The sequence below is a fragment of the Microcebus murinus genome, chromosome 20 (assembly GCF_040939455.1).
Source record: "Microcebus murinus isolate Inina chromosome 20, M.murinus_Inina_mat1.0, whole genome shotgun sequence".
NCBI classification, from domain to species: domain Eukaryota; kingdom Metazoa; phylum Chordata; class Mammalia; order Primates; family Cheirogaleidae; genus Microcebus; species Microcebus murinus.
The window spans coordinates 25,288,048-25,313,399 of record NC_134123.1 but is presented as its reverse complement, the minus strand read 5'-3'; the positions used below and the strand labels follow the sequence as shown (position 1 = coordinate 25,313,399).

Here is a 25,352-nt window from a genome sequence, read left to right as displayed (position 1 = left end):
CTCAGCCTCCCGAGCAGCTGGGACTACAGGCATGCACCACCACTCCCAGCTAATTTTTTCTATATATTTTTAGTTGGCCAATTAATTTCTTTCCATTTTTTAATAGACATGGAGTCTCACTCTTGCTCAGGCTGGTTTCGAACTCCTGACCTTGAGTGATCCATTCACTTGGGCAACCCAGAGTGCTAGGATTACAGGCATGAGCCACCGTGCCCGGCCTTCTACTGTCAGTTTTAAATAAAGAACTTTCTTGTTCCTTTCAGGAAGGTTTCATGAATACTGGGGTCCTGTCTTAGCTAAAACAACGTTACAAATCTGCTATGGTCGCTGCTTTGCCAGATCAGTTTTAAACCTACACGCCTGTCCTGGTGGGGAGCATGTCATTCCCTACTTTCCTACAGGTGGCGCCGCAGAGACGGGCAGAGTAGAGCGCGCTCCGCTGGAGACGGAGGGATGTCTCCAGTAGGGGGCGTGCCCGTGGGGACGGGTCTCTGCGAGCCGTACAGAACGTCAGGGGCGGGGACGCCCTTGGCCCCGCCCTTCCCGTCCGCGGCGCCCTGTGATTGGAGGATGGAACCATCACTTGGCAGCGCCGTTGGGAGGAAGAAGAGGGCCCCGGCTGGAGGGGACGCTGAGGCAGCTGAGGGGCGGGAGTGGGCCTCTGCCGCAGTTCGGACGCTTGTCCGTCACGTCTGTGTGGTGAATGGCGGCGGGATGGAGCGCGAGGGGAGCGGCGGCAGCGGTAGTTCGGCCGGGCTCCTGCAGCAAATCCTCAGCCTGAAGCTCGTGCCGCGGGTGGGCAACGGGACCCTGTGCCCCAACTCCACTTCTCTCTGCTCCTTCCCAGGTACGGCCCCGCGCCTGCGCACTGCGCGCCCCGCAGCCGCCGCCTCCACGGGGTTTGGGGCACCGCTGGTTCCCGAACGCGGGCTGGGGCTTTGCCGACCGTTCAGGTGGGCGCTGTTCAGATCTTGGAGGGAGGTTCCCGCTCGCTCGCCCAGGAGTGCCTTCCCCTCCCTGCCCGGTCATCTGAGGCGGAACCGCCCCGAGCTCGGGATGGGGGCGAGGTCGGAGGGGGCGGCCTCAGGTGGACCCAGCGGCTGCAGGGAGCTCGGCCGCCCTCTGTACCCCTCCCCCGAGCTGGCCTTGCCCTTTGGATTGTCCAAGCGTCCCAGGTGCTGACTTTCACCCGACTGAGCCCGGAAGGCAGTCGTCCCTGCCCTGTTTGGTTCCTCCCGTGGGAGAGGAAGTCGGCTCAGGGCGTCCCTGTCTGGCAGAGCTCACTCCCTTTGGCACCTTTGTCCAAATCCCTCCTCTCCACCACCTTCTCTTTCTAGGAATCACTTTCGGAGACCTGTTGCGGAGTCTCCCACTCACTCGCTCAACACTTTTGACACAGCTCCTCTTTAACTCTCCTACCCCCCACTGAAGCTTCACCTGGACCTGATAGAAGGATTTTACAGAGTTATAATAGAAGGAAGAACTCCCCGTGCTCAGAAAATTGAAGGGAGGAGAAATTACTTCATCTGGGAACCCTGATAAAAAAGCTTTGAGGAGAAGGCATAGTTAAATTTGTGTTGGGCCGTTAAAGGCGAGAAGACTGAGGCCCAAGGCTGTGGAAGGGGGAGGTGGGGCTTGCCCAGCAGAGTTTACTTTTGTCTTCCTAAGCAGTGAGAGAAGGGAGCCCTGAGACAAAGCAAAGGGAAGGAGGTTGGGTTTACTGACTGCAGTCCTAAATAGACACCAGTGATTTCTCATGGGCTGGGCAGTGACTGCCAGGTGCCTTTCCGTGGACACCTGGAGGATTTCTATGTCTTGTCTGCCTAGGGATTTTCCTGGACAAGTCTGTGAAATGGCTGATCAGGTCATAACCCATATGGGGCAGATACTGATGTTAGCCCGTATCCGTGCCTAAAACAAGAATCTGGCTGTTCAAGTTACTTCAAAAGGTACTAGCATCACATTGAACAGTGATTAAAAATATATATATGGTGGTCTGGAGATCCTGTCTGGAAAATGTTCTCACTGTCTGGAGGCACTAGTGGGACCAGATTAATCTGTTCTTCTTTCCTTGTTTTTTCCCCCCAACTCTTTATTTATAATAATTTCAAACTTAGTGAAAAATGGAAAGAACAGTACAACAAATACCCCTGTGCCCTTTTCTTAGATTCAGTAATATGTTGGCTTTCTCTCTATGTAAATTTGTATATGTGCATGCATACATCTCACCTTTCTGGGGAGCCATTTGATAGGAAGTAGCAGACATCATGGCACTGGTGCCTGATACTTCACGTTATTTTTTAAGATACAAAATTTTCTTTAAAAAAAATTTTTTTTTAATATTTAATTTTAAATCATTATGGGTACATAATAGTTGTATATCTTTTAAGGCAACATTTTCTATCATAATCACAAGACCAAATCACATCCATTAAATTTAACATCAGTAGAATGTTATCTAATGGACAGGGGTTATTTAAATTTCCCCAATTGTCCAAATAGCTTTTTTGCTTTTAAATTCCATGATCTAATCAAGGTTCATACATTGCACTAACTTGGCCTGTCTCTGTAGTCTCCTTTAATCTAGAACAGTTTTCTCCTTTGTTTCAGTTTCTTAAGATTGACTTTTTTTTTTTTTTTTAAAGAGACAGGGTTTTGCTCTGTCACCCTGACTGGAGTGCAGTGACTCAGTTACAGCTCGCTGCAGCCTGAAACTCCTGGGCTCAGGTGATCCTCTTGCCTCAGCCTCCAGAGTAGTTCTGACTACAGGACCACATAGTCATACCCAGCTGATTTTTCTTTTGTCTTGTAGTGATGGGGTCTTGCCATGTTGCCCAGACTAGTTTCCAACTCCTGGCCTAATGTGATCTTCTGGCCTCCCAAAGTGCTGGAATTATAGGTGTGAGCCACTGGACCCAGCCTGAGAGTGACAGTTTTGAAGAGTCTATGCTAATTGTTTCATAGAATGTTTTACAATCTGATTTGTTTCATGATTAGATTCAGATTAAACATTTTGGTCAGAATGCTACCTGTGTGGGTAAAGTCCTCTTGTCACTTTATCACATCAAGAGACATTTAAGGTCAATTTGTATCTTAATTGATAAAGCTAAGTTTGATCAATTGTTGAAGATGGTGTCTGCCATAATTCTTCATTGTAAGGGTACTGGAATCATCTCTTAATTAAGAGGTGTATGTAGGGTGATACTTTGGAAAGGACTATTCTGTTCAATATTTCTGGTTTTTTGTTCCCTTTAAGAAAAGATTGAGATAAGTGGATTTGGGATGATAGTTTGAATATGTCATAGTAGAGAATCTGTTGCTATGAAATGGTTTTGCTTTCAGAAATTATTCTGAAAATATTACTGCAATATGTACTTGAGTTTATGGTTACTTCTGTGGACATGTAACTTGAGGGTGAACACCAGGGATTATTCATTCAGTAAGTGTACGTTTGGCTACGTGCAGGCTCAGGGCTGGGGGTATAATCGGATGTGAACCATAGTCCCTGACCTCAAGTGCATCAGATTTTGGTGATAAACATGATGTCCCTGCTGTGTTTCATCCTTAGCTAGAATGATGGGTATAATGAAGTTTGATCCTATTTGAGGCACCAAAGCCTGCTTAGCAGGAATTCTATTCATTGTCCTGCATCTGGCATAGTTGGTATTTTGGCCTCCAAAAAAAGGTTACTCTCCTTTTATGCCAACTCATTGTGGCAGAATCATTGCTGTGAAATATTTGAAATATTTATCTCTACCAGGAAGGATTGAATTGATTTTTTTTAACCTGCATTTGCAATTTAGCTATTTAGACATCTGCCTAGCCCTTTTTTATTCCAGTTGTTCAAATTTCTTTTGTTGTTATTTTTAACAAATGAATACCAAGAAAGGCAGATTTTTCCTTGTATCAGGAATGCCATTCATTTTCTGAGGATATGGATTTCACTAAATCAACTTCAAAGTGCATTTTGTGATAATTAAACTAAAACGCAGTAATGTTTTCATTGTCCCAGTTTCTGGAATCAAGAATGAGTCTCGCTTGGACCTGCCATTTATTCATTCACTCAGCAAATATTTACTCTGCTAATTGTGTGCCTGTTGTTTTCTAGGCACTAGAGTAAAGATGTTATAATGAACAAAAGAACACCCCTTCCCTTGTGGAACTTTTGTGCTAATGAGGAAAGAGAAAACAAATAATCAAAAACCTAGGAAATGGAGCAGCTAATGGTGGGTGTCAGGGTGAGGGGCCTAGTAAGTGGCAGGGCCTGTGTGGTAGGGGGATGTTGTTTTCCATAAGGTTATCAGGAGGCCCTTGATGATGATAGTGAAGCAGAAATCCCATGGATGTGAGGAACAGGCCACTCAGTTATTAAGGGGAAGAGCAAGAACTTTCTAGGCCAGGGAGCAACAGATTCAGAGGCCCTGGAACAGAAGCTTATTGAAGAAACACTAAGGAGGCTGGAGTGCCTTGATGGAATATGTGGGCAAAGGGAAGAGAAGGGAGGGAGGTCAGATCCTGGAGGGCTATATTGGAGGGTATTGAGCAGAGGGATGATCTCACTTACATTTTTAAAAAGTGTAGAATCCAGTGGTTTTTAGATTTATAAATGCCACCATCATCCCAATCAATTTGAGAATATTTTCATCACTCCAACAAGAAACCCCATACCCAATAGCACTGACTTACTGGCTTTTTATGGAGAATAGATGGAAGGCCAGATCAGGACAGACAGGGTCTGGCCAGGTAAGATCCAGCGACCATGGGGGTGAGGCAGGCCAGGGGGCCACACTCAAAAACCAGGGAAGAGAAGGCAGACAGGCTGTAGTATCTAGAGAGAGGTGCGAGAGTACAGTTGGTAGTCTCAGTGGGCACATCATCATTGTTAGGAGTGGAGGGGACAGTTGGATTTCCTGGTGGGTTGTTGGGTTTTGGCAAGAGAGGAGTCTCCCAGTGGACTGTGCAGAGCTACAGGCTGATGCATGATTGGCATCAAGGCAGCCCAGGTCCAGGATGGAGTTTCAGGACTAGGTAGGACTCCAGTCCCCAGGATGGCTGATGTGGTCTACTCAGAACCCTGGCTTCAGAGGAACTGGCTGTGTTTACTTGGTGGTTTGACTGCAAGGCAAGATTGGAGTGGGCCCAGCTGGAAGGATGACTCAATATATTCTGAAAGAAATAAGCTCTTTGAGGGCAGGGTCTTTAGTCTTTTTGTTTTTCACTGATATTCCTGGCATATATAATGAACTCTATAAATATTTGACTGATGAATGAATAAATTCTGAACGTATTAGTTTGTTATTGCTACTGTAATTAATTACTACAGTGCTTAAGTGGGGGAGGGGGAGGGGAAGGGAAGGGCTTCATTATATTACATGAGTAGTGTAGTTTATAAAAACACTTTTAGATGGATGGGATTATTGCAGGACTCTAACAGAAAAGGCAAACTTGGATCTACAAAACCCTTTTTGAGGCCGGGCGCGGTGGCTCACGCCTGTAATCCTAGCACTCTGGGAGGCCGAGGCGGGCGGATTGCTCGAGGTCAGGAGTTCAAAACCAGCCTGAGCAAGACCCCGTCTCTACCAAAATATAGAAAGAAATTAATTGACTAACTAAAAATATATATACAAAAAAAAATTAGCCAGGCATGGTGGCGCATGCCTGTAGTCCCAGCTACTAGGGAGGCTGAGGCAGTAGGATCGCTGAGCCCAGGAGATTGAGGTTGCTGTGAGCCAGGCTGACGCCACGGCACTCACTCTAGCCTGGGCAAGAAAGTGAGACTCTGTCTCAAAAAAAAAAAAAAAAAAAAAACCCTTTTTGAAACAAAGTGATTTCTCTTTAATCTACTGTACCTTAATATATTGTCTATTTAATGTAATTAGTGCTTAAAACAACACAGATTTTATCATCTCACAGTTCTTGAGGTCAGAAGTCAGATATGGATCTCCCTGGGTTAAAACCAAGGTGTCAGCAAGGCTGGGTTCCTTCTGGAGGCTGTAGGAAGAATTTGTTTCCATATTTTTTCCAGCTTGTAGAGGCCACCTGCATTCCTTGGCACATGGCCCCTTTCTCTTCCTGTAAGTCAGCAGTATGACATCTTCACATCTCTCTGACTCTGACCTCCTGACTCCCTCTTATCAGGACCCTTGTGATTATAGTACACCCATCAGGAAAATTCAGGATTCTCTATTAATAACATTGCAAGGTCCTTAATTTAATCATGTTCACACAGTCCCTTTGATCGGTTAAGGTTACATATTCACAGGTTTGGGGGATGAGGATGTGAACATCTTTGGGACCCATTCTACCACCATGCTTATTCTCAGTTCCCTTATAATCTTTATTAGGGATTAATTATCTGACTTCTACTTCACGTCATAGGGAGTGACATGCCTTTAGCTGCCAAGGTAAACAAAGCTGAGATAATACATTTGATCTGAAGCAGTGAACAAGGAAATACTGTAAGCTATGTAAACTAAGTTTGGGGTTTTTTGGTTTTTTTTTTTTTTTGAGACAGAGTCTCACTGTGTTGTTCAGGCTAGAGTGCCGTGGCATCAGCTTAGTTCACAGCAACCTCAAACTCCTGGACTCAAGCAATACTTGTGCCCCAGCTTCCTGAGTAGCTGGGACTACAGGCATGCACCACCATGCCTGGCTAATTTTTTCTACATATATATTTTTCAGTTAGCCAATTAATTTCTTTCTATTTTTAATAGAGATGGGGTCTCGCTCTTGCTCAGGCTGCTTTCGAACTCCTGACCTTGAGATCTGCCTGCATCAGCTTCCCAGAGTGCTAGGATTATAGGCGTGAGCCACTGCGCCTGGCTGACAAAGATTTTTGATAGTGTGTTGAGCCAGAGATATGGAAAGTGCTATATAATGATCGATAAATAGCTATTAAATAGACAATATATTAAGGTGCAGTAGATTAAAGAGAAATCACTTTGTTTCAAAAAGGGTTTTATAGATCCAAGTTTGCCTTTTCTGTTAGAGTCCTGCAATAATCCCATCCATCTAAAAGTGTTTTTATAAACTACACTACTCATGTAATATATTCCCTTCCCCCTCCCCCACTTGAAGTGACTTAAGTGGTGCTAGTGCTACATAAAATATGTAGGCACTGAAGAAGCTAATGGATGTGGCTCATGGTTGTGGGGTGCAGTGTGCCTCACCTTCTCAAAACCTCAGGGAGGTGCCGGCCTGCTAAGCCAGGTCCTGTTTACAAATTGGCCTTTAAGATTTTAGGAAAACGGAGAGGTGTCTTGGTCTCCTAGCAGGCCTCATGTGCTGTGCTCCTGGGGAATTCGGGGCTGGTGAGACAAACTGGACAAATAGGATACGGATACAAACCTGCCTCCAGGAATTTAGAGCAGTCACCATGTGGCTGCTGTACCAGACCTCAGAGCACCTCTGGGCCACTGCTGTCCAGAACCTCTGCTGGAGCTCCCTGAATTTTAGAGATAAGCACTGCTTTCTGCAGTAGCCTAAGGCACTGCTGGAGCCTGGCTTCCCACCTGCTACCTTAGAATCATGCGGTTAGTGACCACAGAGACCAGGCCTTGATCTGCCAGAAACACACTAAGCTGGTAACTTCCAGAAAGGTGGGTTTGAACACAAATGTGCCACCCAACTGCTAAGGGCTGAACTGTGTGCCCCCAAATTCCTATGTTAAATCCAATAGAACTGTGGCGTTCTAAGAGGAAAAGATTGCAATCTCTTCATGTCTCTCATGTCTCAGGAGGGATTTGTGGGCCCCAGAGCTCTGTCAGGTGCCTATTCATTAGGCAGGAGCAGTGCTCGGACAGTGCAGCCTTTGGAGCTGCTGCCAACAAGGGAGGGCAAGTCTCTTGGGCAGTGGAAGGCAGGAATAGCTCCTGGCCTAATGAGAAGCTGGGAAAGAAGCTGCAGTAGGACATAGATTTGTTCCCGAAGAAGTGGGAGCCTGAAACACTGAGGATGGAGAATTCCTGCTCTCAATTTCTGACTAACACTATTGATTGGAAAGGTAGCTTTTTTCTCTTTTGGAGGAAGGGCACTGGTTTGTGTGTGTGTGTGTGTATATATATTTTACATATATTTTTATATTTATATACAAATATACATTTAATTTTTTAAGCTTGAAGCATTAATATTTATTTTTTGTTCACACAGGGTCTTGCTTGCTCTGTGTCCTGGGCTAGAGTGCAGTGGTGTGATCATAGTTCACAGCAACCTCAAACTCCTGGGTTCAAGTGATCCTCCCAGGCATTAGCATATAATCATTTTACATTCCATATTATGTGATTTAAGCTTGTTTTTTTAACAGATTTTGCCAAACACTTTCAAGTAAAATAGACCAGTTTGAACAGTATTATAATATTATCCTTCAGTTATATCTTGTTGGCTGGGCATGGTGGCTCATGTCTATAATCCTAGCACCCTGTGAAGCGGATGCGGGCGGATCGCTCAAGGTCAGGAGTTCAAAACCAGCCTGAGCAAGAGCGAGACCCTGTCTCTACTAAAAATAGAAAGAAATTAGCCGGGCAACTAAAAATATATATAGAAAAAATTAGGTGGTCATGGTGGCGCATGTGTGTAGTCCCAGCTACTTCGGAGGCTGAGGCAGAAGGATATCTTGAGCCCAGGAGTTTGAGGTTGCTGTAAGCTAGGCTGACACCACGGCACTCTAGCCCAGGCAACAAACAAAGTGAGACTCTGTCTCCAAAAAAAAAAAAAAAGTTATATCTTGTTAAGCAGAAAAAAATCTCAGAAATAGTTTGAAGCCTTTTGTAGCCATCTGATAGTTTTTCACGACATCAAAGGTGCCAAAATACTCTCAGTCATTGGTTGTTTTTAATAAGCAGTGAGCCCTATCTGGGGCGTCTCTGATGCTTTCACTAAGAACCAGTCATCCAAAATAAGACGTAGGCCCCCTAATTAAGGGTATGCAGGATATGGTATTAATTGAAGCTTCAGTGACAGTTCTGAGGGTGGCTTAAGGGAATTTGGCCTCAGCCCCCCAGTCAAGCCTCCCAAGTAGCTGGGACTACAGGCATGCGCCACCATACCCGGCTAATTTTTTCTACATATATATTTTTTTAGTTGGTCAATTAATTTCTTCCTATTTTTGGTAGAGACAGGGTCTCGCTCAGGCTGGTTTTGAACTCCTGACCTCGAGCAATCTGCCCACCTCGGCCTCCCAGAGTGCTAGGATTACAGGCATGAGCCATTGCGCCTGGCCAAAAACCTTTCATAAAACTATTGTAATTGACCTGGGAAGAGACTACACCCGCAGCAGTGTGCCTACAGTGCAAGTACAGCTTCCAGACAAGTTCCTGTGCCCCCCATTTTTTCTCCCCAGGATGATTGATGCCCCTAACTGGTCTCTCTTTAACTGTTCATACCAAACAAATCAAACTTCCTGAGCAGTTCTTCTTAAAACAAAAGCTTTGTTTTTTCTAGAAAGTAGAAAGTGAATTGGCATCAACCCCACTACCCAGAAATAATTGAATATACACCACAAGATGGCATATTGGATGAGGGCTGGCTGTTTGGGCTCAGGCAAGTTTCTTAACCTTAACCTCCCTGTGTGTCTCATCTGTGAGCAGGTATGTAAATAGTATGTGTTTCAGAGTTGTTCTGAGGATTGAATGAGTTAATATTTGTAAAGCACTTTGAAAAGTGCCCGTTTGCACAGTGAATATTTATTAAATAAATAAACATGTCCAGACTTTTTAATACATGCATGTTTGTTTATATTATTTGTTTTGTTTTCTCAACAAAGAGGATCTTATCCTACTACATACTATTCTGCAACTTGATTTTGTTACTTTATGAAGTGACTTGGGCGTCTTACCCAATCAGTATATGTACATCTGTCTCGTATTTTTATGTGGCTGTGTAATGGTCCATTATGTGGGTACACAGAGCGTGTTTTCCAAGTTCTACAGTGATAGCCATGCAGGTGGCTTCCAGTTTTTGCTAGTATAGACAGGAACCTCTTGTTTCCTCCGTCCTTGCCTATGTTTGTATTCCTGTAGGATGTATTCCTGGAAGTGCAGTCACTGCAGCAAAATATATGCACATTTGACTTTGAAACTACCCTGCAAAAAGATGGTTTTCCAGTTTGTATTCCGACTGGGAATGTCAGCTGGGGCCTGTGGAATAATGTCCTGACAACCTGTTACTGCTCACAACCTTCAGTGGCTCTTTCGTGTTGAAGTCCTTACTCTGGTGTTCAAAGCCCCTAGTAATGTGTAAAGACATTTGTAGCTTTAACTGCCATTGCTCTTATAAACCCTCTACCCTTCAGTCAAGCCAGTGGCTTTTAATCAGGGTGGTTTTGCCCCTGGGGCCATTTGACTATGTCTGGAGATATTTTGGTTGAACAAGTGGGGAGGAGTGCTCCTGGCCAAGGATGCTTCTCACCTTCTACAATGCACGGTGCAGCCCCAACAACAAAAGTTACCTGGTCCAGGTGTTAGTAGGACCGTGGTCAAGAAACCCTGCAGAGCTAAGCTGTTCACTGGCCTCTCAGATCACCTGCCACCTACCTGCCTCTAGCTATGGATGGACAATGTGTCTTATCTATTGTGTCACATTCATTCTCTCCATATGGGTAGCTAGAGAGCTTTTTGAGGATACTAAATCCTTGTCTTCGGTTCATTTGGGGAAATATGCTGTATCTACCATTTGCCAAATTGTAAATCAGTTGCAAGCAGGATGGTATTGTTTTCTTTATATTTTCCAGAGTGCCTCATGCATAGTTTTATAATACGTAGTTGATGATCACATACTTTAATTTTTCCTGTATTACAGACTGCATAAGAGTGATTAGGGGTTTCACAGGACAGGAACCATATAATTATAACCTGTCTTGCACATACCTGCCATTTGTCTTCCTGTGAAGCATATTTTCTGGTATTTCACAATCTTAAAGAAGTTGATAATTCTGATAGGAGGTGATCCCTTGATGTTTACTGCATTATCTTTAAAATGATAGTTGAATGAATAGACTTATATAGCTTTCCATCTGAGAAGACTGAATAATCAAAAAGGAAAGATCAACAAGCATCGATTGCATAGAACCCTATTAATTGGTACTTAGTCTTGTACTTCTTTATGGGAGAGAAATTATTTAGGGCAATTTTAAAATGTAGGTGAACCTTTTCAGTTTGAGGGTGCGGGTAGCTTATCAGATGTTGGCCAGCTTTTTCTGTGAAGGGCCAGACAGTAAATGTTTTAGGCATTGTGGGCCATGTGACCGGTGTCATTGTTACTAACTTTGCCCTTGTAGCTGGAAACAGTCATAAACAATACTTAAGGAACGGACATGAGTTCATATGAATGTTTATGTACAAAAACAGTTGGTAGCTTGTGGGTGGTAGTTTGTTGAACCTTCTTACACCATCAATGTTTGGGTATCTGACCGATTAACTTACACTGCAACTAATGGTTTTTTTGTTTTTTTTTCTTTTTTAGTATGGACTACAGAAGGGTAAACAACTAATGGTTTTGAAAATGAAATAACTGGGTATGAGTCCCAGATTACAATGATTGCGTTGGAAAAGGCACTGATCTGTGACCTTTGTCTTTCCTCACAGAGATGTGGTATGGTGTGTTCCTGTGGGCACTGGTGTCTTCTCTCTTCTTTCACGTCCCTGCTGGATTACTGGCCCTCTTCACCCTCAGACATCACAAATATGGTAGGTTCATGTCTGTAAGCATCCTGTTGATGGGCATCGTGGGACCAATTACTGCTGGAATCTTGACAAGTATGTTTGACAAGTCAGTTAATTTCAAGACCCATTTTAGAAATGTATCTGAGTGGGGTGAAGAGAAGAGTGGCTTTTAATCCTGAGTCCTGGTTTTGTTTTTTTATGTTTTTGTTTTTTTCTTACCCAAAACCCCTATTATTTGGCTAACCTCTCTGAAATTCTTTGTCAGAGTTTATTTCTGTGGCTTTAGTGAAGCCATGTTAAGCTACGTGTGGTACAGCTTGTGAGACAGGCCACTACGAAAAGCAAATGTTTGTCTTTTTGGAAGCTACTTCTCCTTTCTGATTGGCTGTCACCTGGCTGGTGGCATTGCTAGATGGTTGATGAATTCTGAGTACTATGAGAATAGGGATCACACCTTATAAAACAGAACTGTTCTGCAAAGAAATACTTCCACTCATTGGGATGTGGTTACCTTGAGGATAGAAGACCAGTTCTAATGACAGTAATTCTTGTTTAGAAAAGTACCTGATTTGTGTTCTAGATTTTTTTCCCACTGAGGACTTTCTGAATAAGAATTGGAGTAATATGATATAAATTATTTTTAAACCTGTTTTTGAGGGGTTTGTTTTGTTTCTGTTTTGGCTTTCACTCTTGTCACAGCACATACTTACAGGGATGAAAATAAGTTTAAATCACTTTTAGACTCATTCTTGAATACATACATATAAATTAGGAATTTTAAGTAAACCAAATTTAAAACCCTCCATTTTCCCATCCCTAAATAATAACCACAATTTGCATTTTGGTATATGTGCTTTTTTTTTTATGTATACATATAACTATAAATATACTGTTTTAGTATACAAATGTAATATTCCTACATTTTGTACCTTTATTTTTTTCACTGTGAATTTATACCTTAAGCTTCAAGTAGAAATTTTCCTCTGTCTCTTTGACTTGAGGTTTTTGGGTTTTTTTTTTCTTCTTGCAAGAAAGTGGCCTCGTTTCTCTATGTTCTCACCGTATCACCTACTGCTGCTCTAGAGAGCCTTTGCTCCAGTTTCTGACCTGGATTTTTGGCCCCTGTGGCCTGTCTCAGTTTGTCCCTCAGTAAAATAGGGATACCACTACCCACCATGGTGATTAAATGAGGTGCCGTGCATATAAAGTACTTAACACAATACCTGACACACAGTGATTGTGTAATAAATGCTATATTCATTTCCATCTTTAAGGCCCTATGAATAGAGTCTGTTCCATTTCCATTTTGCTGCTCCCACTGATACACTTTTTGCTTTCTTCCCTGCTTCATCATCGAAATCTCACTTTAAGGCCCAGTTCAAGTTCCTTAAGTGTCTTTCTACCCAACCCACTCTTTTTGGGTAAATTTCGCAGGGGCTCAGTGAAACGTGCCTTTCAGATGTCAGTAACAAAGAATGTATGGATTGCCGCTGGACAGGGCATTTTAAATCACAAATGTTCAAGGCAACCAACATAGGTACTAATTAATATTGTTCTTTCTTTCTTTCTTTTTTTTTTTTTCTTGCCGTGGTGTCAGCCTAGCTCACAGCAACCTCAAACTCCTGGGCTCAAGCAATCCTTCTGCCTCAGCCTCCCGAGTAGCTGGGACTACAGGCATGCGCCACCATGCCTGGCTAATTTTTATATATATATTAGTTGGCCAATTAATTTCTTTCTCTTTATAGTAGAGACGGGGTCTTGCTCTTGCTCAGGCTGGTTTTGAACTCCTGACCTCGAGCAATCCGCCCGCCTCAGCCTGCCAGAGTGCTAGGATTACAGGCGTGAGCCACCGCGCCCGGCTGTTCTTTCTTCTTGTTAAAATATGTTAACATACCTTCATATCTTATTTATAAAATGTGTAGACATGTCATTGAGGCACTATGTATTATCTTGGATTATTGAAAACCTGTTTCTGTCTTGTGTTCCCAGCTAGATTCTGAGTACCTTGAGAATAGGGATCACACCTTATACAACATAGAGGTGTTCTGCAAACAAATGCTTTAATGAATGAACATGCTGTGACCAAGGAGGATTTTGTTTGGAGCATTTTGGGGGGGGGGTCGTCTGGGAAATCTAGATCTGTTCTTTTCAAAGTAATGAAATGTTGACTGTGTTGGTTCAATGCTGAGTCCCTGCAGGAACTCAGATGGGTATCTGGGAAGATACAGGTGTTTTTATTTTGATTTCTTAATTTATAGGAAGTCATAGTGACTAACAATTAAAACAATCAGTGACATGAGAAACAGAAAGGAATCCCTGAGTATCTCTTCCCTCATGCCCTTGACTTAATAACAACTTTATGGCTTAGAGTTCTTCTCTTTTCCTTTTCCCACCCCTTGACTACATCCTCCTCCGTGCATTTCTTGAAGGGAACTCTGAGTATAATATTAATAGAAGGTAGAACAGGGATTCCCAGTGGCCTGAGACATTTCTTGCTCAGTCTAACTGGAAAGATTCTCTGTCATTTGTTGCCAGGAATGTATTGGTACCTGTTAAATGCTAGGCATGGGGCTAATTGACAGGGGAATGAAGAGATGTGTTTGAGTTCATAATTAGGTCACATGGGAATTTCTTAGTGGTTTTGATTATGACTTCCAAATTATTTTATTCCAGATTATTTAGTAAATCTAAGAGATTCTTAGTTTTAAGGAGTCAGCACCTAAAAGCACTTATCAGTGATCTGCAAACTATATAACAAATACTTAAAACCTAATTAGCAGGCCGGGCGCTGTGGCTCACGCCTGTAATCCTAGCTCTTGGGAGGCCGAGGCGGGCGGATTGCTCAAGGTCAGGAGTTCAAAACCAGCCTGAGCAAGAGCGAGACCCCGTCTCTACTATAAATAGAAAGAAATTAATTGGCCAACTGATATATATAGAAAAAATTAGCCGGGCATGGTGGCGCATGCCTGTAGTCCCAGCTACTCGGGAGGCTGAGGCAGAAGGATCACTCGAGCCCAGGAGTCTGAGGTTGCTGTGAGCTAGGCTGACGCCACGGCACTCACTCTAGCCTGGACAACAAAGCGAGACTCTGTCTCAAAAAAAAAAAAAAAACAAAAAAACCTAATTAGCAGATAAAATAGGGAAAACAAAATTAATTTTAATGTATATAAATTTGGAATATTCTGTTATGCTTGTAGTAGAATTTAAAGTGCTGCATTTTCATGATTTTGTTAACCTTGTTGGGTTTTTTGTTTGTTTCTTCAACACCCTTGAATTTTGAATCAGGTGCAGCAATTGCTGGAGTTTACCGAGCCGCTGGGAAGGAAATGATACCATTTGAAGCCCTCACCTTAGGCACTGGACAGACATTTTGTGTAGTGGTGGTCTCCTTTTTACGGATTTTAGCTACTCTATAGCATATACTCTTATGATGAGATGAACCTACATTTTATAGAATTCTCAAAAAAGAAGACATTATGGAGTGTAGAGTTTTCTTAGTTCTTCAAATGGAATCAACTTGGATGAACAGGAATGTGAAGGACATCTCAGCCCTTTCCTTAGTTGGAAGCTCCTGAAATTGAAGATGTCTGTGGACTCACCATTCTCAACCAAAACAAAACGAGTTTCTTGATTTTCTTTTTTGTAGATCTTTAACTGAAGCAGTTTTACACATGCACCTTTACCCAAGCCAGGTCAACAATGCCTCTGGGTTGGCATCCCTTGCACTGAAATTAACAGTATTCTGTGAAGTAAGGCAATATTGGATATTTCAGAGAAACTATGGAAGATACTGGTTTATTTCAAATGAGCAGAGTATGTACTAACATCTTAGTTGTTCTAATCTTGATTAAAATTTGGCAAACTTTTTTTTTGCTACATCTATCTTCATGACATGAAGTGCCAACTAGGTTTTGGTTAAATATAGCTCCAAAAACAAATTTGGTGAAATAAAACAGGAAAAGAAATTGAATTATAATTCAAGTAGTGGCTTTGATTTCCACTGTAAAGAAAAAGTAGCTGACACTGAATAATGTGACATTTTCTGGATAACTATCTTGACCTCTGATTATTTGATATAGTTTAAGAAATGTGAATTTATTATTTTGTATATTTTATCAAAATAAGCTAGTTAATTGTGATTTTTTTTTTTTTGAGACAGAGTCTCACTTTGTTGCCCAGGCTAGAGTGAGTGCCGTGGCGTCTGCATAGCTGACAGCAACCTCAAACTCCTGGGCTCAAGCGATCCTACTGCCTCAGCCTCCCAAGTAGCTGGGACTACAGGCATGTGCCACCATGCCCGGCTAATTTTTTTTTTCTATATATATATATTAGTTCGCCAATTAATTTCTTTCTATATATAGTAGAGACGGGGTCTTGCTCTTGCTCAGGCTGGTTTCAAACTCCTGACCTTGAGCCATCCACCCGTATTGGCCTCCCAGAGTGCTAGGATTACAGGCATGAGCTACCTTGCCGGGCCTAATTTTGACTTTTATTTTAAATTTTTTCTATAGATGAGGTCTCACTGTTGCCCAGGGTGGTCTTGAACTCCTGGCTTCAGACAATCCTGCCACCTTGGCCTCCCAAGGTGTTGAGATTGCAAGTTTGAGCCAGTACTCTTGGTTGAGATTTTTTTTAGAGAATTTCTGTACCACCTTTTCCTATCACTTTTAATTCTATTAGTTTCATTTAGTTTAATTAGAATCATACATATCCTATTAAATAACTTGAGTTAAGACACTTTAAGCCAGATTGGTTAGGATACTCTTTGGACATGGAGGCACAAATAAGATACTTTAAACATTCTGTAATAGTTTTTCTCAGTGACTTGGGTTTATTAATGACCCTTTAAAAGCTGTGCAAATGCATCTGAAACTAGAGTTTGTGGTTATTGATTTCTTAGTCTTAATATGTTTACCAAGTGCTAACTAGCCTACTTTTATAGTATTGGGTATCAACTCCCAGAAAGTGCCTGAAGTTTAATTTTCAGTTATGCCCCTACTCTCCCCGCTTTGTGTTTTTACTCAGAAGAATTCATATCCTTAAAGAGAATTAAATAATCAACATTTTTTTAAAATGTAGTTTTAACTATTTTGATTTTTGTTGTCATCTTTCTTTTTCATTAAAAGGCCTGAAAACTGTGACCTTCAAAAGGGAAAGGACTGCAAAAATTAAGTCTTTACCTTGATCCTTACCACCTAAACTGTTCTATATGGAATTCAATGTGGTGGTTGTTTCTGTTACCTGTTTTCAAAATAGTTTCTGGTAATTTAACTTGACATTTTAAAAGGATTGTTTTTATTGTGAGATTAAAGCTAATACCTAATGAAGGCATATACACATGAACATATTTATTCCATTTAAAGCAATATGCACTCTGGCTTCTGTTTAAACATTGCCAGGAGGACCAATTTGCCAGGAAAGTCATAGAAAAAAATTACATAGGGATTGCAGAAATTAATAGGACAGTTTCTTTTGACTAATTAGGCCACTTATCAAAATTATAGTAACATACTCAGGCTGGGTGGGAAATTACAAGTAGAGTTGGAATGCAGCTATATGTTTTTATTAATTCCTCAAAAAGAAGCTCAAAGCTTGCTTCTAAGCAAATTAAAAAAAATTTTTTTTGACACAGAGTCTCACTATGTTGCCCAAACTGGTCTTGAAACTACTGGCCTCAAGTGATCCTCCCATCTCAGTCTCCCGAGTGAGTAGCTGGGACTATAGGCGCCAGCCACTGGGTCCAGTATTTTCTAAGCAACTTTTTAAAGATTCTAGTTTTCAGCTCAAGGAGCTACAATTTTGAAGTTTAAGAAATCTGGGAAAGTTGTATCTTTTATTATAGGAAATAAATTTGATCATTTCTGTTGAAGGATGCCTCTTATTAGAGTTCTCACCTACTAAAACATTCTTTTGGATATAATTTCACAAACTGAACATGTGGACCAATATTTGGTGAACAGTAAATTTTGAACATATTGATCCATGATTAAAATGTTAGGTTATTTTTCTTTAGAGCATCTTCAAATTATTGAATGTTTCATTCATCCCAGTATGTGATGATGCATTCTCCTGTGAATAAATGTATACAGACTTTATATAGATGGAGCTCTGTAGCTTGAAATAGTTTCAGGGAGAAACTATTTGAATGATAAAGAATGTCTATTCTACTTTTTCCTTTTTTTTTTTTATGTCTATGGTATAGAATTATTTAGGGATGGTTGATTAGATGGAAGAATATTGGCAATTGTGTTGAACATTTTATTTTACCTCATATAGTTTTTTTTTTTGTTTTTTTTTTTTTGAGACAGAGTCTCGCTTTGTTGTCCAGGCTAGAGTGAGTGCCGTGGCGTCAGCCTAGCTCACAGCAACCTCAAACTCCTGGGCTCGAGTGATCCTTCTGCCTCAGCCTCCCAAGTAGCTGAGACTACAGGCATGTGCCACCATGCCCGGCTAATTTTTATATATATATATATATCAGTTGGCCAATTGATTTCTTTCTATTTATAGTAGAGACAGGGTCTCGCTCTTGCTCAGGCTGGTTTTGAACTCCTGACCTTGAGCAATCCGCCCGCCTCGGCCTCCCAAGAGCTAGGATTACAGGCGTGAGCCACAGCGCCCAGCCTCATATAGTTTTTTGAAAAATTTTGCCAACTGATTTTCTTAGAGACATATGCAACCACCCCTCCCCCAGCTATGTTTCTACTTTTCCTTTTTTTTTTTTTAATGCAAGGGAGGGAGGCAGCCCTCTACCATGAAACTAATTTCTTGATTCTTTAATATGGGGTTTTGGGTTCAAAGCATTTTATAAAAACTTCATATATAAAAGTGTAATGGATAGTCCAAGAAAAAGATGTCTCTCAATGCTATCAACTTACTTTTTTTGCAACAAAATATTACTGCTTATAAAATATTTAGTGAGAAAAATTTATGCAAACACTACCTTTAAATCCTTCCTTATTTCTTCAGGTTGTATGTTGGCTTTTGACTCCAATGTCCTTTCTGACTGCTCTGGTTTGAATTATGTTTTTATTACACAGCAGTACACACCAACCTTCCCTAAGTAACCACTTCCTGGAATGTGAAGCCCTGGTGCCATCAGCAGTCCACATGCAGAAAGTTTTGTGTACTTGCGTTTCTTTTTTGTGCACTCTGTATAGCTGGTTGTGACTAAAATCAGCTTAACTTTTTGTATTAGGTTATTTTACTCACTAACTGCTACAGTCCAAATGATCAAATCTTTGTACAATAGAAAATTATTTAAATTTTATTTTTCTACTGACATTTCTAATTCTAGTATTAATGTTTATCAATAAAGAATTCCTTTCAATCTTGTGAGTTGGAATTGTATTTTTCAGTGGCCAATGAGTTTAATCTTTTGTAATTAAGTTGTCTAACTTCAGTTTTTGGGTTTTTTTTTAATAATTTACTATTTAACATACATGTTTAACTGTATTTCTTTTATGTTCAACTTCTTACTAATTTATGGTAAAATTCTTGTTTAAAGATGTGATTAAACTATTTACATGTGAACATGACTCTTATTAACTCCACTTTGTGTCCCATATGTTGCCATCAAGCTACGTGGGGATGACTGAATGCTGATATAGTATATGCAACATTATTTCAATAGTAAATCCACATGAAGAGAAGCTTCAAGTTTAGTTAATTTAATATCCTGAGTGACATCATAAATCTCTTTCTGTTCTGCCATTTTCATCAAATTGGATTGTCTAATTTGGGTAGTTTATCTCTTGGTCACAAGATGACTGCTGCAGTTCCAGACATTGCAGACACAAACAATGAATGTTTGGCAGGAGACTTCTCATCCATTTTTTCTCTCTTATTTTTTTTTATTGAAGTTTAACATAAAGTTAACAAATCTTAAATGTATAGCTTGATGAATTTTCACATATGTATGTATACTGACATGACTACTACTCAGATCAAGAGACAGGACGTTTCTAGCACCCCAGAAAGATAACACTCAGAGTTCAGCCAGAAGCCCCCAAGACTGTATATGTATCTGCGACTCAACAGGGAGGAACTTTTAGTTTCCAAAAAGGTAATAACCCAGGATTGGAATATGGAAAGAGACAATGAAACATGAGGGGCTAACAGTGCTGAGTTTGACAGGGAGGACCTCCAAAATTATTGCCAAGACAACAGAGTAATAGCCAGGAATCTTATAGGATGTTGGAGGGGTTAGTACTGTGGCCAATTAGAGAGCCTTGTCCAAAAGGGCCTAAGCCCAATGTCAGATTTTCATTTTTCTTTTCTTTTTTTTTTTTTTGAGACAGAGTCTCTCTTTGTTGCCCAGGCTAGAGTGAGTACCGTGGCGTCAGCCTAGCTCACAGCAATCTCAAACTCTTGGGCTCAAGTGATCCTACTGCCTCAGCCTCCCGAGTAGCTGGGACTACGGGCATGGGCCACCATGCCTGGCTAATTTTTTCTATATATATTAGTTGGCCAATTAATTTCTTTCTATTTTATAGTAGAGATGGGGTCTTGCTCTTGCTCAGGCTGATTTCGAACTTGTGACCTCTAGCTATCCACCCGCCTCAGCCTGCCAGAGTGCTAGGATTACAGGCGTGAGCCACCACACCTGGCCTAGATTTTCATTTTTCAAGGGAAGCTGGAAATGTAGATTACTTTTTGAAGTCTCCATTTTTAAATACTGGCAACTAATTTAAATTCCTGCAAAACACTTTTTGGTCAAACAATACATGATTTTAAGCTGGATTTGGCCTGTTAGCCACCACTTCTTTTTATCTCAACTATTGGAAAATAGTTTCCACTCTGGTTACCCTTAAAGTGGTCAGAACTTTCATAGTTGTGAATCTTGCTTGAACAATAGCTTGCAGTGCCAGTAGAAGTGGGGTGCTGGATGGGAGGGTCTGCTGGAGAAAAGCAAAGAATCTTTTTGCCCAGGGATGGGGTAAAAGGATCCATTTACACTGTCCAAGGAAAATGAGGCCAAGAATAGTAACTTCCAATTACTGGGTCCAAATTTCACATCTACTTTTCTATTCCTGTACCGTAAGAAAAGTCTGCTTGAATAGGTTATAAACCTATTTAAGAACTAAAACTGGAAAACTCTTAGAAGAAAACAGTAAATTTTGTGATTTTAGCCTAGGCAAAGATTTCTTAGATACAACCCCAAAATCACAAGGGACAAGAGACAAACATTGGACTTCATCAAAATGTAAAAACCTTGCGCTTCAAAGAATGCCATCAAGAAAGTGCAATGACACCAAACAAAACAGGAAGAAATATTTTTGAGTCATTTTTTCTATTTTATATTTTTAGTAAATGTTTTTTTTTTTACAAAGATTAGAAGTCCATTTATTTTATGGGGGACCAGAATATATAAAGAACTTAAAAATCAACAATAAGACAACCCAGTTTAAAAATGAGCAAAGAGCCCAAAAAGATATTTCTCCAAAGAACATATATAATGGCCAATTAGGACATGAAAAGAAGCTTAACTTCAGTCATCCGGGAAGTTCGAATCAAAAATACAATGAGGTGCCACTTCACACCCACAAGCATGGCTAGAATCAAAAAAGGGTGTTGGTGAGGGTGTGGAGAAATGGGAACCCTCATATACTGCTGGTGAGAACATAAAATGGTGCAACTGCTTGGAAAACAGTTTGGTGGTTTCTCAAAAGGTAAATCAAAGTAACTATATGATTGAGCAATCCCACTTCTAGGATATACCGAAGAGAGATGAACTTTGAAAATGTCATTCTAAGTGAAAGAGGCCAGTCACAAAAGACTACATGTTGTCTGATTCCATTTACATGAAATAAGTGTTCAGAATAGGCAAATCTAGAGAGGCTGGTGACTGGGGAGAAATGGGAGAGTACTTTCTAATGGGTAAGGGGCAATGAAAATGTTCTAAAGTTGATTTGGTGATGAGTGTGCCCAAGTCTATGAATATACCACAAACTTGGATTTGTGCACTTTAAATAGGTAAATTTTATATTGATACTGTCCCAGGCTGTGCCAACATAATAACGTTGCGTATAGTGACCAACTTCCAATAGTCCATCATGGTGGTTCCCTTGTTGGCTTTGGGAGCCTCACAGGCCTTTGTGTAAAGCTCCCTCGTGTAGTGTGCCTTGAAAGCTTTTAGTATGCCCTGATAGAGGGGTTGGATGACAGATGCAGTGTTTGGGGGCATAAAAAGAACATCTATGTTGGGGTGTGCATTTTCGAGTTCTTCGCGGCAATGAACTGGAGCATTATCCAAAATTAATAAACCTCTGAAGGCAAGATTTCTGCCCTGGAGGTAGTGTTCAACTTCTGGGATGAAGCAGTTGTGGAACCAATCAGACATCAACCATGCTTTTTTGTTCCACCTCCAGTGGACTGGCAGATGGTTCCGGTTTTTCCCTTTAAGTGCTTGTGGATTTTGGGCTCTGTACACCATTAGGGGATTGCATTTAAAGTCTCCCTTGGGGCCGGGCGCTGTGGCTCACGCCTGTAATCCTAGCTCTTGGGAGGCCGAGGCGGGCGGATTGCTCAAGGTCAGGAGTTCAAAACCAGCCTGAGCAAGAGCGAGACCCCGTCTCTACTATAAATAGAAAGAAATTAATTGGCCAACTGATATATATATAAAAAATTAGCCGGGCATGGTGGCGCTTGCCTGTAGTCCCAGCTACTCGGGAGGCTGAGGCAGGAGGATCGCTTGAGCCCAGGAGTTTGAGGTTGCTGTGAGCTAGGCTGACGCCACGGCACTCACTCTAGCCTGGACAACAAAGTGAGACTCTGTCTCAAAAAAAAAAAAAAAAAATAAAGTCTCCCTTGGCATTGGTGCACAATAGCAAGGTTGCATGGTCTTGGCATGATTTAAAGCCAGGGGCTTTGGAGGCCATTTGCATTATAAAGGTTCGTTTGCCAACATCCCTGTAAAATAAACCAGTTTCATCAGCATTGAAAACCTGCTCTCCCACTTCCTGTATAACACTTAGCAAGCATTTTTTTTTTTTTGAGACAGAGTCTCACTTCGTTGTCCAGGCTAGAGTGAGTGCCCTGGCGTCAGCCTAGCTCACAGCAACCTCCAACTCCTGGGCTCAAGCGATCCTCCTGCCTCAGCCTCCCGAGTAGCTGGGACTACAGGCATGCGCCACCATGCCCGGCTAATTTTTTTTAATATATATATCAGTTGGCCAATTAATTTCTTTCTATTTATAGTAGAGACGGGGTCTTGCTCTTGCTCAGGCTGGTTTTGAACTCCTGACCTCAAGCAATCCGCCCGCCTCGGCCTCCCAGAGAGCTAGGATTACAGGCGTGAGCCACCGCGCCCGGCCTAGCAAGCATTTTTAAAATTCTTCCGCAGCCTCCTGATCCGCAGAACTTGCTTCACCTGCTAGTTTAACATTTTTCACCCCGTATCGCCTTTTGAAACGTGCAAGCCAGCCAGCACTCGCAGAGAAGGGCTTAACGTTTCTTTGACCCTGAGTAACGTGATCATAAATTTCTTTGGCTTTCAGTCTCACGACAATGCTGTCCACTATGTTTTTTTTTTTTTTTTTTTTATCGGTCATCTCATGAATCCACAAATTTAGTCGCTTTTCCATCTTTTCCATAGCTTCTTCGCGCACTATCGATGTCACTTTAGCACTTTCCGGGACGGCCTCACTTACAGATCGGCGAATTTCCTTTTCCTTTTTCTTGATGTACCGGATCACTGATTCAACACTGAGCTCCCGGCCGACAGCACTGTAACTCATGCCTGCGCGGAGCTTATCTATCACACCTATTTTCTCCATCAGGCACATCACAGTCTTCTTGTGCTTAGGAACACTGGACAGCACGTCAGCAGTACGCTTGGGGGCCATTTTAAACACCAAAATCACCAACAAAAAGCAGAAAAATTCAAAGAAAAGTGTCACTGAATGGACTGCGAAAAGGACTCTTGTTTACAGCCTGAGAGCTGCAAAGAGAAGGCGGAGCTTCTGCCTCGTTCCAGCCTCAGCTGGGAACAGGCGACTCCGCCAGCTCTAAATTTTCACCCTCTGCGCATGCCCAGGAGTAACCCCGGAAAGTACTCAGATTATCGATTTTGGGGTTACAAGTAAATTTTAGCGAGCAAGAAAATTTGAAAACACGAATCCATCGATAATGAAGGCCGACGTATTTCCACAGATAGGTAATTTTATTTAAGCACATTTTCTAAATCAAAGCGGTGAGGTAACGCCGAGGACTGCAAGTTCCAGCATGCACCGCTTCAGGGCGGGTCTGCGCTCCAGAGATGGCCACAGGAGAATCGGCCTGAGACATCAGCCGGAAGTGTCGTATTACGACCACGTAGCACTCTCTGCGCATGTGCACAACGTTGTCGGGGCCGCCCTAAGTGCCGACGCCGCCCCTCCTCTATGGTGTGTCCTTAGACCTTTGCCGTTGCGGGCAGCTGCTACGGGCTGGGTTGGCTGGCGCCGAGAGGCAGCGACATGGAGGAATTCGACTCTGAAGACTTCTCCACCTCAGAGGAGGACGAGGACTACGTGCCGTCGGGTGAGCAAAGCCGCCTGAGGCGATAGGCGGATTGCCCCGCCCCTCGCCTCACGTGAGGCTCGCCTGGCCTCCGCGGGCGTCGGCTCCGTGTCCCGGCCCGACCCCGTGGCACCCGGTCCCGAGCGTCCTGGCCCTCAGGCCTCGCATCCTTGGCCACCTTGGCCAGAAACGTGTGCGTGGGAACGTTCCGTGCAGCCGCTCCGCGTGGGCCGACTTCGGCCGCCGCCCCCCTCTTGGAGCGCGGGAACGTTCAGGGCACGTGAACGCGGCCCCGTCTCTGGGGACGGTGTCGGTCCGTCCCCGGACGACACTGCTGCTTCCGAAATCTTACAGAAGGCAGTCTAAGCGTTCGAGGTTTTTTTCAGAGGGAGTTGCTAGCTGTACCACAAAGTCCAAGCTCTGTCCACTTTCTGCTTTGTTAGAAAGTTAGGATTGTTAGAAAATTCGCATAATGATGCATTTAGGCTCTTTGCAACGTCTACCCGTTGCTTTCCTTTCAGAACTTTTTGCATAGATATCTCAAACCTAATGGGGCCAAAATTTATCACCGAGACCTGTCCGTTCTCCATCCTGCTCCTTCTCCAGACGTATCTATCTTGTTTAGTGTCTCTATCCATACAATTGCTCAGGAGAAAAACGAACCCTTTTATCCCCCCCTACGCAAAAAAAAAACAAGAAAAACAACCTCCCCCAGGAGTCGTCCTCATTCTCTGTCTTCCATCCACTCAATAATTTCTGTTGTGTCTACGTGGAAAAACTACTTTTGGCCACTTGCTCACCAATCTTAACTGCTACCATTTTGTTCACAGCAACCATTATCCTTTGCTGGGATTCTTCGTAGCTTCCTAACTAGTTTCACTGATCCTCTCTCTCTTTCTACCAACTTTTTTTAAGTCTTAACGCTGCGGATTAGAGAGTGATCATTTGAAAACTTGTTTTCATTTTAATCATAGTTTTGTATGAACTTACTTAAACGTAATCAAGTACTTTGAAAAGACTTGTTTGGAAAACTAGCAGTTTACATCACCCCCATCCCTGTTCCATTCCAGTTTTTTAATTTGTTATCGTATTTCTGTTGTCTGTTGACTTAACCTATGCACAGTGGATCTCTTTTTTAATACCCCTTGACCTCATCTCCCTCACTCCTAACACACACACGCACACTTCCACCTTCAG

At 42.2% G+C, this 25,352-nt stretch overlaps 2 protein-coding genes and 1 long non-coding RNA gene across 6 annotated transcripts in view; 2 read left to right on the top strand and 1 right to left on the bottom strand.

The window, feature by feature from the left end:
• Positions 1-554: 554 nt before the first annotated feature.
• TMEM170A (transmembrane protein 170A) lies at positions 555-16,731 on the top strand. Of its 2 annotated transcripts, none has more exons than XM_012772518.2 (3): positions 555-847; positions 11,580-11,681; positions 14,943-16,731. In XM_012772518.2, the coding sequence occupies exons 1-3, from the start codon at positions 571-573 to the stop codon at positions 15,071-15,073; spliced, it is 510 nt and encodes a 169-aa protein (XP_012627972.2). In that variant the 5' UTR covers positions 555-570; the 3' UTR covers positions 15,074-16,731. The 2 variants fall into 2 exon arrangements, with proteins under 2 accessions (XP_012627972.2, XP_012627971.2); XM_012772517.3 differs by having other exon boundaries at positions 11,580-11,750.
• A 1,094-nt stretch (positions 16,732-17,825) lies between these two features.
• LOC142862621 (uncharacterized) lies at positions 17,826-18,369 on the bottom strand. The gene is made up of 2 exons (XR_012913706.1): positions 18,279-18,369; positions 17,826-17,924 (listed from the first exon to the last, which is right to left on the bottom strand). It is a non-coding gene; the product is annotated as an uncharacterized LOC142862621 (long non-coding RNA).
• Positions 18,370-23,942: 5,573 nt separating this feature from the next.
• The window catches only part of CFDP1 (craniofacial development protein 1), a 100,587-nt gene continuing 99,177 nt past the window's right edge, over positions 23,943-25,352 (top strand). For 2 of the 3 annotated variants that reach the window (XM_012772516.2, XM_012772515.2), the window contains exon 1: positions 23,949-24,176. In XM_012772516.2, the coding sequence (XP_012627970.2) occupies positions 24,113-24,176 (64 nt within the window). In that variant the 5' untranslated portion in view covers positions 23,949-24,112. Of the gene's footprint in view, positions 24,177-25,352 lie in introns of all 3 variants that reach the window. The other variant, XM_075995800.1, reaches the window with a different exon arrangement.

Coding starts and splice junctions, on each gene's coding strand:
- TMEM170A (XM_012772517.3), top strand. CDS start 571: ATGGAACCATCACTTGGCAGCGCCGTTGGGAGGAAGAAGAGGGCCCCG. Junction 848..11,579: donor TTCTCTCTGCTCCTTCCCAG/GTACGGCCCCGC, acceptor CTTTCCTCACAG/AGATGTGGTATGGTGTGTTC. Junction 11,751..14,942: donor TACTGCTGGAATCTTGACAA/GTATGTTTGACA, acceptor ATTTTGAATCAG/GTGCAGCAATTGCTGGAGTT.